Source organism: Danio rerio, chromosome 4 (genome assembly GCF_049306965.1).
Source record: "Danio rerio strain Tuebingen ecotype United States chromosome 4, GRCz12tu, whole genome shotgun sequence".
Lineage (NCBI taxonomy): Eukaryota > Metazoa > Chordata > Actinopteri > Cypriniformes > Danionidae > Danio > Danio rerio.
Genome location: NC_133179.1, coordinates 36,970,729 through 36,984,235, shown reverse-complemented (window position 1 = coordinate 36,984,235; position 13,507 = coordinate 36,970,729). Strand labels below are relative to the sequence as shown.

At 33.6% G+C, this 13,507-nt stretch overlaps 1 protein-coding gene across 2 annotated transcripts; it reads left to right on the top strand.

The window, feature by feature from the left end:
* The first annotated feature begins 9,559 nt into the window (after window positions 1-9,559).
* Window positions 9,560-11,511, top strand: LOC100535857 (uncharacterized). Of its 2 annotated transcripts, none has more exons than XR_012402252.1 (7): window positions 9,560-9,649; window positions 9,742-9,803; window positions 9,888-9,926; window positions 10,141-10,350; window positions 10,491-10,553; window positions 10,651-10,713; window positions 10,797-11,511. XR_012402252.1 is itself a non-coding variant. In XM_021475362.3 (7 exons), the coding sequence occupies exons 1-7, from the start codon at window positions 9,640-9,642 to the stop codon at window positions 11,243-11,245; spliced, it is 882 nt and encodes a 293-aa protein (XP_021331037.1). In that variant the 5' UTR covers window positions 9,560-9,639; the 3' UTR covers window positions 11,246-11,511. The 2 variants fall into 2 exon arrangements, 1 of the variants encoding a protein (XP_021331037.1); XM_021475362.3 differs by having other exon boundaries at window positions 9,756-9,803.
* Window positions 11,512-13,507: the final 1,996 nt, after the last annotated feature.

The following is a 13,507-nucleotide window of genomic DNA, read 5'->3' as shown; positions in this document are numbered from 1 at the left end:
TTGAAAAATGAAAAAAATCTTGAAAAATCTCGAAAAAATGAAAAAATCTCGAAAAATCTCAAAAAAATTAAAAAATCTTGAAAAATGATAAAATCTTGAAAAATCTCGAAAAAATGAAAAAATCTCGAAAAATCTTGAAAAATGAAAAAAATCTCGAAAAATGAAAAAATCTCGAAAAATCTCGAAAAAATGAAAAAATCTTGAAAAATGAAAAAAATCTTGAAAAATGAAAAAATCTTGAAAAATCCCGAAAAATGAAAAAAAATCTTTAAAAATGAAAAAAATCTTGAAAAATGAAAAAAAAAATCTTGAAAAATCTTGAAAAATGAAAAAATCTTGAAAAATCTCGAAAAAATCTCAAAAAAATAAAAAAATCTTGAAAAATCTTGAAAAATCTTGAAAAAATGAAAAAATCTTGAAAAATGAAAAAAAATCTTGAAAAATGAAAAAATCTTGAAAAATCTTGAAAAAATGAAAAAATCTCGAAAAATCTCGAAAAAATGAAAAAATCTTGAAAAATGAAAAAAATCTTGAAAAATAAAAAAATCCTGAAAAATCTCGAAAAATGAAAAAATCTCGAAAAATCTCGAAAAAATTAAAAAATCTTGAAAAATGAAAAAAAATCTTGAAAAAATGAAAAAATCTTGAAAAATGAAAAAATCTTGAAAAATCTTGAAAAATCTCGAAAAATGAAAAAATCTTGAAAAATCTCGAAAAATGAAAAAATCTCGAAAAATTTTGGAAAAAAGGAAAAATCTCGAAAAAATGAAAAAATCTTGAAAAATGAAAAAATCTCGAAAAATCTCGAAAAAATTAAAAAATCTTGAAAAATGAAAAAAATCTTGAAAAAATGAAAAAATCTTGAAAAATGAAAAAATCTTGAAAAAATGAAAAAATCTTGAAAAATGAAAAAATCTTGAAAAATCTTGAAAAATCTCGAAAAATGAAAAAATCTTGAAAAATCTCGAAAAATGAAAAAATCTCGAAAAATTTTGGAAAAAAGGAAAAATCTCGAAAAAATGAAAAAATCTTGAAAAATGAAAAAATCTTGAAAAATAAAAAAATCTTGAAAAATCTCGAAAAATGAAAAAATCTCGAAAAATCTCGAAAAAATTAAAAAAAATCTTGAAAAATGAAAAAAATCTTGAAAAATCTCGAAAAAATGAAAAAATCTCGAAAAATCTCAAAAAAATTAAAAAATCTTGAAAAATGAAAAAATCTTGAAAAATCTCGAAAAAATGAAAAAATCTCGAAAAATCTTGAAAAATGAAAAAAATCTCGAAAAATGAAAAAATCTCGAAAAATCTCGAAAAAATGAAAAAATCTTGAAAAATGAAAAAAATCTTGAAAAATGAAAAAATCTTGAAAAATCCCGAAAAATGAAAAAAAATCTTTAAAAATGAAAAAAATCTTGAAAAATGAAAAAAAAAATCTTGAAAAATCTTGAAAAATGAAAAAATCTTGAAAAATCTCGAAAAAATCTCGAAAAAATAAAAAAATCTTGAAAAATCTTGAAAAATCTTGAAAAAATGAAAAAATCTTGAAAAATGAAAAAATCTTGAAAAATCCCGAAAAATGAAAAAAAATAAATCTTGAAAAATCTTGAAAAATCTCGAAAAAATGAAAAAAATCTTGAAAAATGAAAAAAAATCTTGAAAAATCCAGAAAAATGAAAAAAAAATGTGAAAAATGAAAAAAATCTTGAAAAATCCCGAAAAATGAAAAAAAATCTTGAAAAATGAAAAAAAAAAATCTTGAAAAATCCCGAAAAATGAAAAAAAAATTTTAAAAATCTTGAAAAATCTCGAAAAAATTAAAAAATCTTGAAAAATGAAAAAAAAATGAAAAAATCTTGGAAAATCTTGAAAAATGAAAAAAATCTTGAAAAATCTTGAAAAATTTTGAAAAATGAAAAAATCTTGAAAAATCTTGAAAAATGAAAAAAAATCTTGAAAAAACTCGAAAAATGAAAAAAATCTTGAAAAATCTCGAAAAATGAAAAAAATCTCGAAAAATGAAAAAATCTTGAAAAATGAAAAAATCTTGAAAAATCTAGAAAAATGAAAAAATTTTGAAAATGAAAAAATCTCAAAAAATGAAATATCTTGAAAAATCTCGAAAAATGAAAAAAAAATCTCGAAAAATGAAAAAAAAATCTCGAAAAATGAAAAAATCTTGAAAAATCTCGAAATGCGTCGAGTTGTATAATGTTTTCCTCTCTAAACGTGGTGTTTATGTGACGTTAGCGCTCAAACAGTTTGCTCTTTAAATAACGTTAACATTAAAGTTATTGCCAATTTCCAATGACCACAAAATACAGTTTAAAGTTACGAATTAAATTAAAAATCCTTAATCAAAAAGAGATGTAACCAAAAACGTAACAAAATAACAGGGATTAAAAATATAATCCCTGGTGCCCCCGCGCTCTCTCTCCCCAAAATATACCAAAAACACAACCACTAAGAATTAACAAGAAAATATGATTTATTTACAGAAATAAGGAGCAAAAATAACATTAGGAGGGGTTCAGCCAAAATAAATGACAATAAACCAAGCTAACTAAATTAGATTAAACTTCCCTAGAAAACAAATAAAATAAAATACAGAAAACTTACCTCCCTACTAACAAACACAGGAGAAAACGAAAATAACAAATAAGGCACCAAACCTCCCTACATGCTCCAAGCCCGACAGGGAGACAGTAAACCGGGTTTCAATCGCCGGTTAAAAATTAACACAACGGCATCTCAATATACAAGCAAACACTCATGGGATCACGTTCTCCACTGAGAACAAGCGGGGAAATCGAGAGAGAGCGGGGAGCCATCGAACCCATGTTCTCTTCAGGTTTTTATAGCCGCCGCCAATCATGGTCCGTCCCAACGTAATCCGCTGCACCTGCGAATACTTAAGAGTGAGAAAAAAAGAGAGAGCGAGAGAAAGAGAGAGAAAGAGCGCGAGAGCGCAAGAGAGAAACCACACACAAGCCTACACTACACTACTCGTAACACCTCCCCACCAAAAAGATGCAAACAAGCAGTTTGTATCTACCCAACTAACTTAAACCTCAACTTCAGCACCATGAACTCTGGACAGCGCATCCGCAACCACATTTTGCGAACCTTTCTTATGCCGTATATCCAAATTAAATTCCTGGACTTCCAAAGACCATCGCATTAATCGCTGATTTGAATTGCGCATCCTATCCAAAAAAACAAGAGGATTATGATCAGTGTACACACGAATTGGGAACGAACTTCCACCCAAATAAATCTCAAAATGTTGCAACGCTAAAAGTAGTGCTAAAGCCTCCTTCTCGATCGTACTATATCTGCGTTGACATGCTGTAAATTTTTTTGAGAAATAGCACACTGGATGATCAATACCCATCTCACTTTCCTGAATTAGAACAGCTCCAGCCCCAGTAGCAGAAGCATCCACTTCCAATTTAAAGAGACGCTCAAAGTCCGGTGCTGAAAGAATAGGAGCGTTACACAGCAAATCTTTTGCTGCTCGAAAAGCCTGATCACATGCATCAGACCACACAAAAACTCTTTCGGTGCTCAGAAGATCAGTTAGTGGAGACACAACACTAGCAAAGTTACGGCAGAATCCTCTGTAGTATCCTGACATACCCAAAAATCTACGCAACTCTCTTTTATTCCCTGGCACTGGGAATTCCACAATAGACGCAATTTTTGCATCAACTGGACACACATGTCCCTGACCTACCTTTTTTCCTAGGTACACTACGGTGGCCTTGGCGAATTCACATTTAGCTAGATTTAAAGTTAGAGAGGCATTAACCAGACGTGCAAACACTTCACGTAAAGAAACCATATGCTCCTCCCAGCTAGAATAATAAATCACAATATCGTCGAGATAAGCTTCGCATTTCTCAACACCACTTAATACGATACGCATTAATCGCTGAAAGGTTGACGGTGCGTTGCGCATCCCGAAAGCCATTACGGAGTACTGCATAAAATCGTCAGGGGTCACAAAAGCTGAAATTTCCGAGGCTCGTGACGTAAGTGGAATTTGCCAATACCCTTTAAGAAGATCTAATTTTGTCACAAACCTGGCAGGACCGACTCGATCTATGCAATCTTCCATACGTGGCAATGGGAATGAATTGGGCTTCGTAACTGCATTGACTTTCCGATAGTCAGTGCAGAAACGAACCGACAAGTCAGACTTGGGGACTAATAGACAAGGTGAACTCCATGCACTCAAACTGGGACTCGCAAAATGATTTTGCCGCAAATACTCAACCTCAGCTCGGTCGTGCATCACCAACATCTATATTATGTGTAAGCACAGTGGTTTGGGAAGGAATGTCACTAAAGAGAGAGCGATGATTTTCAAGTAACTCAACAATATCGCTTTTTTGATCTGAAGATAAATAACTTAAATGCGAATCCAAGTCATTTAATATAACAGAATTTATCAAACGACCGCAGGGTACAGAGAAATCCTGTTCAATCTCATCAGCTACAGAGGACGCAACTAAACTTGGTTTGACAGCAGGTAGATGAGCATCGCTTTTCACATAAGCCTTAAGCATATTGACATGAACCATACGAGATTTTTTTCGCCGGTCAGGAGTGCAAACTAAATAGTTTGTGTCAGACAACTTCTTGGTCACCATGTATGGACCTGAAAACTTTGACTGTAAAGCCGAGCCTGGCGTAGCCAGCAACACCAAAACTGAATCACCCGGCTGGAATGAACGAGACACACTTTTGCGATCATAACGCACTTTCATTTCAGCCTGAGCCTCAGCTAAATTAGTCCTTGCTTTTTCACAAGCATTACGAAGACGTTCCCTAATTGAATTCACATATTCAGATACAGGTACCATCTGTTTATTGTCAGCAACTAATTGTTCGCTTAATAATTTTAAGGGTCCGCGTAAACCATGAGCAAAAACAAGCTCAGCAGGGCTATAACCCAATGATTCTTGAACAGTCTCTCTGATAGCAAACATCAGTAAAGGAAGATCTTCAGCCCAGTCTGAGTTGGACTCAACACAATGAGCACGCATCATTGATTTGAGCGTTTGATGAAATCGCTCGAGAGCGCCCTGCGACTGTGGATGGTATGCACTTGACACTACATGACTTACTGAAATTCCTTGCAATACTTGTTCGAACAATTTAGATTTAAAATTTGTTCCCTGGTCTGTCTGAATAACGCGAGGTAAACCAAAAGTGGAACAAAACTTTATCAGCTCTTTAACGATAGTTTTCGCTTTAAGATTTCGTAACGGTATTGCCTCGGGGTAGCGCGTTGCAGTGCACATTAACGTCAAAATATACTGATAACCACTTTTTGATTTTGGTAAAGGGCCGACGCAGTCTAAAATGAGGCGCTCAAAAGGCTCTCCCATCACTGGAATAGGCTGCAAAGGAGCTGGAGGGATGTTCTGATTGGGTTTCCCAGCGATCTGACAAACGTGACACGCACGACAAAAATCTGACACAGCAGAGCGTAAACCAGGCCAATAAAAATACTTAGCCACTCGTGTAAACGTTTTATTAATGCCCAAATGACCAGATAGAATGTGATCATGAGCAAGTTTAAGAACTGCTTTTCGATACTCAGAAGGTAACACTATTTGGTAATCTGGACTAAAACCCACTTCTTTAGCTTTTTGTGACAGCCACTTACGCATTAGTACGCCTCTGTCCCAGAAGTATTGCACACCGTCATCTGTGTCGCTCTCTACTTTGCCCTCGGCAGCTTCAACACAGCGCACAAGAGAAGGATCCGACCTTTGAGCTTTACCAAGTTGTTCTCTTCCCATAGACAAAGCCTCGTGACCAGTAACATCATCTGTTTTTAACACACTAGGTTGAACAGATAATTTAAACTCCGTTGGATTGTCTGGAAAAGACATAAATGTGTCAGATAAATCAATATCACTACCATTGTTTCGCGCCTGTGCACGAGTAACTGCGCACGCACAGAATATTGAAGGAAATTTAGTACCAAGTTCTACCTCACAAACAGGACGTGCGGCCACCACTGGATGAGTAAAAACCTTACCACCAGCCAGGTCATTCCCCAAAATTAAACTGACCCCTTCTACTGGCAGTTTTGCACGCACTCCCAACTGAACTGGACCTGAAACCAAATCAGATGTCAAACACACAGTATGAAGAGGAACTTTTACACAGCCCAGCTCTATGCCACGAACCAGCACATCAGTCCCAGAGTAGGTTTCACTTGAAAAAGGTAGCACATTTTCAAGAATAAAAGATTGAGCAGCACCTGTGTCTCGCAAGATGTTAATGGTTTTCGTTGCAGAATCAGGATTAACTGATACAGTGCCTTTGAACACAAATGGAGAGAAAACAGAAGCATCTGAACAACTTTGATCATGACTGTTAGACACCGTCTCAAGAACCACATTAGCTACACTTTTAGATTTTACAGTGTTTTTCTTCTTCCATGATTTACAGTCAGCAATCAAATGATTCGGGTCTAAACAATAAAAACAAACCCTTCTATTTTCGATATTCTTACCCTGCTCTTTACGCGGCTCGATGGAGCGCGCACCAAATTTTGAGTGCGTGAAAGTCTTTTCAGTGTTCACAAGCACTGGCGCACCGTAACTTTGGCTAGAAGCAGAGGAAAACCCACCAAGCAAAGTTACGTCCAAAAGACGTCTTTTCTACGTCTCTGTCAGACGTTGAAATTACGTCCTCTGAAGAGCCAGAATGAAAGTTTTTATGACGTCTTTTATTGACGTCTTTTCAACGTCTTTTTTTGACGTCTTTTCGACGTCTTTTCGGGGTCTTTTTGACGTCCTTTTACAGTATTTTTGACGTCTTTTTTGTCTATTTACTTTTATTTATTTGTATTATCCCAGCTAACATAAGACCAGCGGGCCGCTGCCGGCCCGCCGGCGGCAAAGTCGGCGGTCCTCTGGCGGGCGCCGCCCGCGGTCCACCGTCAATTTGCTCATCGTTAATCCAGCGGCCCACCATCGGCTCCCGCCGCTTTTCCGACGGTGGTCCGCCATCGGACCGCTGGTTTTAAATAAGTGTCTGCTGGCGGCCCGCGGTCAGTCCACATGTCATTTTTAAATATTATATTAGAGAGAGAGAAATATAAGGTGGCATGTGTCAAAAAGTTTGATTGATGACTGCCACGCCCCTTTTAGGGCGGGGCTTCCGGTGTAAACCCCGCCCCTTTCCGTTAATTAGATTCTTATCAGTTGAATTAAATTAATAATTCCGGTAATTAGATTCTTATCAGTTGAATTAAATTAATAATTCCGGTAATTAGATTCTTATCAGTTTAATCAAATTAATAATTCCGTTAATTAGATTCTTATCATTTAAATTAAATTAATAATACCGTTATTATTACATTAAAATTAGATATTTTAATATTATGAAATAGATTTTAATGAAATAAATTATATCAACCGATATTAAAACTATATCATTAACTAATTTACAGTAATATATTTTAATTATTTTGATAAATTCAATTATTATAATTATACAATATTATATTGTCATTATTGTTTTAAATTATGTTAATGTAATTAACTTATGTTAGAATTAATAAACTAAGGTATATGCACCGGTGTGTTGCCTTTGCTCTGTTATGGTCAGAACTGGCACCAGGCATATGTGTGTGCGTCTCTCCGGCTCGAGTGTGGGTGTGTCGAGAGGCTCTGGCTGTGCCTGTGTGGGTGTGTGTGCGGGAAATTTGAACCGGTTGAAGCGTGCCTGAGAAAGATAAAATACATCTGATGACTGTTACGGCATATGCGTGTATCTGATAAGCGAACATTATGACATCGGATGTTAAATAAAAAGCAAACGTCCGTTAACATGTTTATCGTTCAGTCCAGCTCTTTCCGGCTGTTAAAGCGTGAGACTGTGTGTTTTTATATCTGTTTGCGTCTCTCTGGTACGGCTCTCGGTCTGTTTGTATGTCTCTCTATCTGTGCGAATGAGATAATGATTGTTCAACATTGAGAAATATTCATCCATCGTGATTATTATGGTTGTTTAACTTTATTTCAATGTTATAATAAAACAATAAACGATTAACTGTGTTGTATGATCCATTTGTAATGTAAAGATTCTCATGCAATTTTTTAATCTATCTATGATGCAAACTGTGAATAAATGTTCAATTACAAATATTTTATATTCCTACACAATGAATATCAAATATTTAACTTTAATTAAATGTTATAATAAAACAATAAACGAATAACTCTGTTGTAAGACCCATTTCTAACGTAAAGTTTATCTCGTACAATTTTTTAATCTATCTATGATGTAACCTGCGAATAAATGTTCAATTACAAATATTTTATATTCCTACACAATGAATATTAAATATTATTATAAACACTTGACACGATTTGAATGTTATATTATTTTGGCTCAATATAGAAATAAATGAATTCAAGAAACTGTATTTAATAAACCATCATCATTTTGGTATGATGTTTAACTCAATACCCCGTTGTTACATATTTTAATCCATGCTAAAGATAACCTCTTACATCATTTTAATGATTGCCGCAAGTAGGTTGTATATTGTTTACGTTAATAATCTGGCATACGTCAGATAATCATTATTGAACGTCTTGTTTTAGTCTATTTAAGTTTATTTGATACAAACATTAAACTGCGTTTACGTTTCTTTGAATTTGGCTGTCTGTTATGCAAACAGTCGTGCGGCACCTCTGTCGAACTAATTTCCTCAGCGCTGCATGAAGCGTCTACAAGTCTCTGCGATAAGGTTATAGCCGTTGTCCGTTGTAATAAACACAGTAAGGATCCGAACACATCTGTGAACACGAACAGCGGGTGGTTCCGCTAAGGTCTTTTGATGCCGATAAGCGCCATGGGTCTCTGAGCACAAACATAGACCTCTAGCGCCATCTAGTGTTTACTCAGCAAATACATAAATTCGGTTATCCCCTTATTTTCACCCTGTTAAATATGTTTAACCTTATCTAAATAATAAACGAGTGTATTACATCAACTTGGATGCAATAGTCTAAAAGACCGTATTAGCTACAATTATCATATTCCATGTTTTATCCAAACACATCTGATATTTTAATCAAAATAACCACGTATTTATGTCACCATTAAAACAGTAATATTACTTGATAAAATGTTTCCGGATGCTTGATTATATATTATCCGACTACAATAATAGAAAATAACAATGTTTTTCATTTCATTCATATAAAGTGAAATGATTCAATATTAAAGATATGCGTGATATAATACATACACGACTATATATATATACTTTATTTAACCCTACATTCGAGTTATTCCATTACTTTATATCAGGTTTTAACGATACTGTTTAATAATTAAATAATCTATAAACTAGCTGTCATAATATATAAAAGATATTTTTATTTCTACTATTATATAAAAGTCCGTGTTTGTGATCCTGAAAGTAATACATTCGAGTAGTTTTTATGGTTCTTATCTCTCGCCGACACCTGGGCACGACCCCCACATCTTTATACTTAAATACAGCAGACAACCAGGGGAAAGTTATTCATCTGGTCATCGCCTGTTGATGTGATTCGTCTCCTTCACCATCTCTTCTAGTCTACACTAAACTTTTTGAGGAAGCATGGCTCGTCGTAAGTAAAATATTATTATTATGCTGTAATACATTACATTAAGTAATACTTCGTCAGTCATATTGTGACCTGAAATATTTTCAATCTATCAGCTTTTATGTTACAGAATTAAATTCATCAGAGATTGATGCTTTTGAAGCCATCAACCAATTCTGTGAGTAAATACTGTTTTATACGGATATTTTATATGTTATATAAACGGCTGTTTTAAATCATACATTTCTGCTTTATCTCGTAGTGTTGCCTCGATCCAATGCTGACGCACAAAGGGAAGAAGGTAAATGTTTTATTTAAATGAAATATTCTAGGCCCATTGTATCCTAGCGTGTATTCGAAACCCGGTTAGAAAACACACGTGGCCCGAAGACGAGCGCTTTTCATACAGGCCACAGAAATAGTCATGTGATTTTGGTCATTCAATATCTCTAGAATGGTGCAGCTATACATAATCTAAACGTTATTAATACAATATTTTCACTTTTATGTTTCAGATATAATCGAGGTCATTGATTTAACAGCGGAGGACGAGCAAGAAGCCACCGATCTGGTCCAAGCCACGTTGGTCAGCTCGACACGGCCGGAAAAAAGACGCCTTGATTATAACTTTAGCCCTGTTTCAAACAAGAGGCTGAAAATTTATACCGCCGTACAGGATCAACATATTGAATATGATGGTGATGATGAAGATGAAGCTCGTTTAGGTAATGTATTATCTTGTTTTATACGGTTTAAATCTATGTAATTTATAACTGTTGAATTGTGCGCCCGTCCATGCTGAATGTTTCATGCTAGAGCTAGTTTGAATTTTTTTCTGAATATGCACTATCTGCTTCTACTCTAGTTCCGCGATCACCGGATACCAGCCCGCTCGGACCCCGGGAAAGTGTTTTTGAAATACAACAACGTAAGTGTTTTATTAACTGTGAAAATACATTAATCGAATACGATGTGTACACATTTCTGTTAATTTAAATTACATTATATATGCATTTCTCCTCTAGTTCCCACGTCTCCGGCTAGCAGCCCCAACGGACCTTCTGATTGCAGTATTGAGGCACAACATTGTGAGTGTTTTATTTTATTAAATGTAAAATTACGACTTTCTAAACAATATATTAAAGACTTTTTCTTTTTAATGATGTTTTAGCACCAAGCCCTCAACGCTGGTCGGATGACGGTGAATCCAGCGATGGTTATGCCTCAACGCTAGGTGGCGGTCGCAGTCCTGTATATACACCATACCCGTCTTTAGTAGTAGAAGAAGAAGACGATCCAGAAAAGGAGGAAGAAAACAATCATGGCGGCGACCACGTTTTCCAACCACAACAAGCCGATGATCTCACACTAACAGGACCCATCTCTATCGTCGAACCCGATTTTAATCAACTAGTTCTGCAATATCTGGAGCGAAACCAGGTAAAAATTGATCAGATATCTGAATATGTTTTACACCAGCAGCGTGATATAGATGAACAATTAAGGGGTGCAAATCAGAAACTGACTGAGGTGTTAAATTTACTGAACAAAGCTGAACGTGATCGCCGTGTTTTAGGTTCAATACTCTGTTCAATTAAAAATGCTTTGATACGTAGATGATTCATCAATAACACTGTTTTTATTTACTCGATGTACTTTTATTAATAGATTTTGATTCATGTTAGCTAGCCTTATGTTTTAGTTATTCATTTTGATCAAGTGTGTTAAGTTTGTGTGTAATATCTGATCTCTTTTGTTTGATTAGTTAGATTTTACATTTTCCCCCCTGTATTAATTTTCTTAATTCTGTTTTGATTGTACATTTTAAAAGATTTATAAATTTTCAATTTGAGTTTACAATTAAACATTGTATTTGGTTTGTTTCATACTGTTTCAATGTATACATTTAATCAGCTTTGATTAAGATATAAATTCTATTCAATATTATTAATACTGTTTTAGTTATTCAATTAAAATATTTCTATTTCTTTAATTTTTTCTGTTTTACATTTTTTAAAATTCGATTCTATATTGTTTAATACTGTTTTTAGTTTCACATTTAAAATATCTGATTTGTTTATTTCTGCTTTAGTTATACATTTTAAAATTTAATTAATTTTGTTTGTTTTACATTTTTTAAAATTTGATTCTATATTGGTTAATATTGTTGTTGTTATACATTAAAAAATATCTGATTTGTTTATTTCTGTTTTAGTTTTAAATTGGTTATTTCTATCGATTCATACTGTGTATTTCTTTACAATTATCTTTTTATACCATTACTGATATTGTTGTTAATGCCTTTCTAATAAAATAGATTTAGATTGTGTCCGTTTTATATGAATAAAATATAAAATAATAAAAAAACAATAATATAACCATAAAGTATACCTGAAAATAAAATTAATAAAACAAGTCAGGTATACATCAATAAATAAAATAAAAGAAAAATAGTAACACATTTAAAAGTAATACTCAAAATAATTAAAAAGTCATACCTAAATAATTAAAAGTAAAGAATAAAAAATAAAATATTAATAATACTAAAACAACCTTAACTATAAACAATCAATAAAAGCAATATTATCAACATAAAAATTAAAAAGTAAAGAATTAAAATATTAATAAAACTAAAACAAATCTGATTATAAATATTAAATTAAAAATTAAATTAAAATCATTTTAAAATAAAGGATAAAAATAATTTTAAGTAGTCAATAAAAATAAAAGTTTGTAAAAAATATTAATTAAACATAACTATAAATAAAACTAAAAGATTAAATAAATTCTATGGTACGATATTCAATAAAAGTAATCATTAATTTAAACAATAAAGTAAACATTTTAAATTCAAAATAATTATCAAGTAAATAAAATAACTGTAATGGGTAACGTAAATACCTCAGATGATGCACACAAAAATCAACCAGATCAATCATTATCTGTTACACCACAAAGGTCTATCGATCCTGACACAGATAGATTTTTAGATGATTTGCAGTTAAATTCTATGGACGATGCTTTTAACTTCGATTCTATTTTAAGTCCAAATTTAGATGAGATGGATCAGGAAAATGAATTTAATTTATCAGACTACGTACAAACGTTATTATCTACCGAACAGGGCGGTGGGGCACTAACTCAGGATGCCACTCCTTATAACGACACTAACGGTATGCCGTCAGCTATCGCGATTGATCATGAACAGCCGTCGACTAGTCGGGCGATAAATGATACGTGTAATAACAAAACACCGCACCCGGCCATCGACAATGATCAGCAACCATCAACATCCGCTAATGTTGAACCTTTAGGTCAGCAACATATCAACATTGAAACATTGTTGAGAGAAGGTGGTAGTGTAAATGAATATCACGTTTTACCAAGACCTCGTTTCAACAGCGTATCGCTGCGTAGGTCTTTAAACATGAGAGAAATAAGATCACAGGATTTTGCGACGTACCACATACGTTTACACAATACAATGGATGACATAGTGTCATTTGCTAGACAGATTGGCGGTGACGGTAGCATTATCAATTTATGCCTTAGAACCCCATCTCTGAAATCCGATGTAAACGCTGTTTTAACACCGAGTAATAATTATGACGTTAATCTTTTTTTGGACCAAATTGTGAAAATTCTACAGAGCGATGACCAGTTAGCAGCTAACGAAACTGTCGAGATTGAAGCTGATGTTCTAATGAACAGACTAGGAGGCGGTGGGGCTCGTCGTAAACTCACTGATTTGGCATTTGATCAGGTAATCAAAAGAAAAAAGACGAGCTTATTTATGCCTACAAACATATCAAACAAACTGTGCTTCTCTATATGTCTAGCACATTTTCTAGAGCCTGAATAACCTGAGTGTGAATTAGAAAA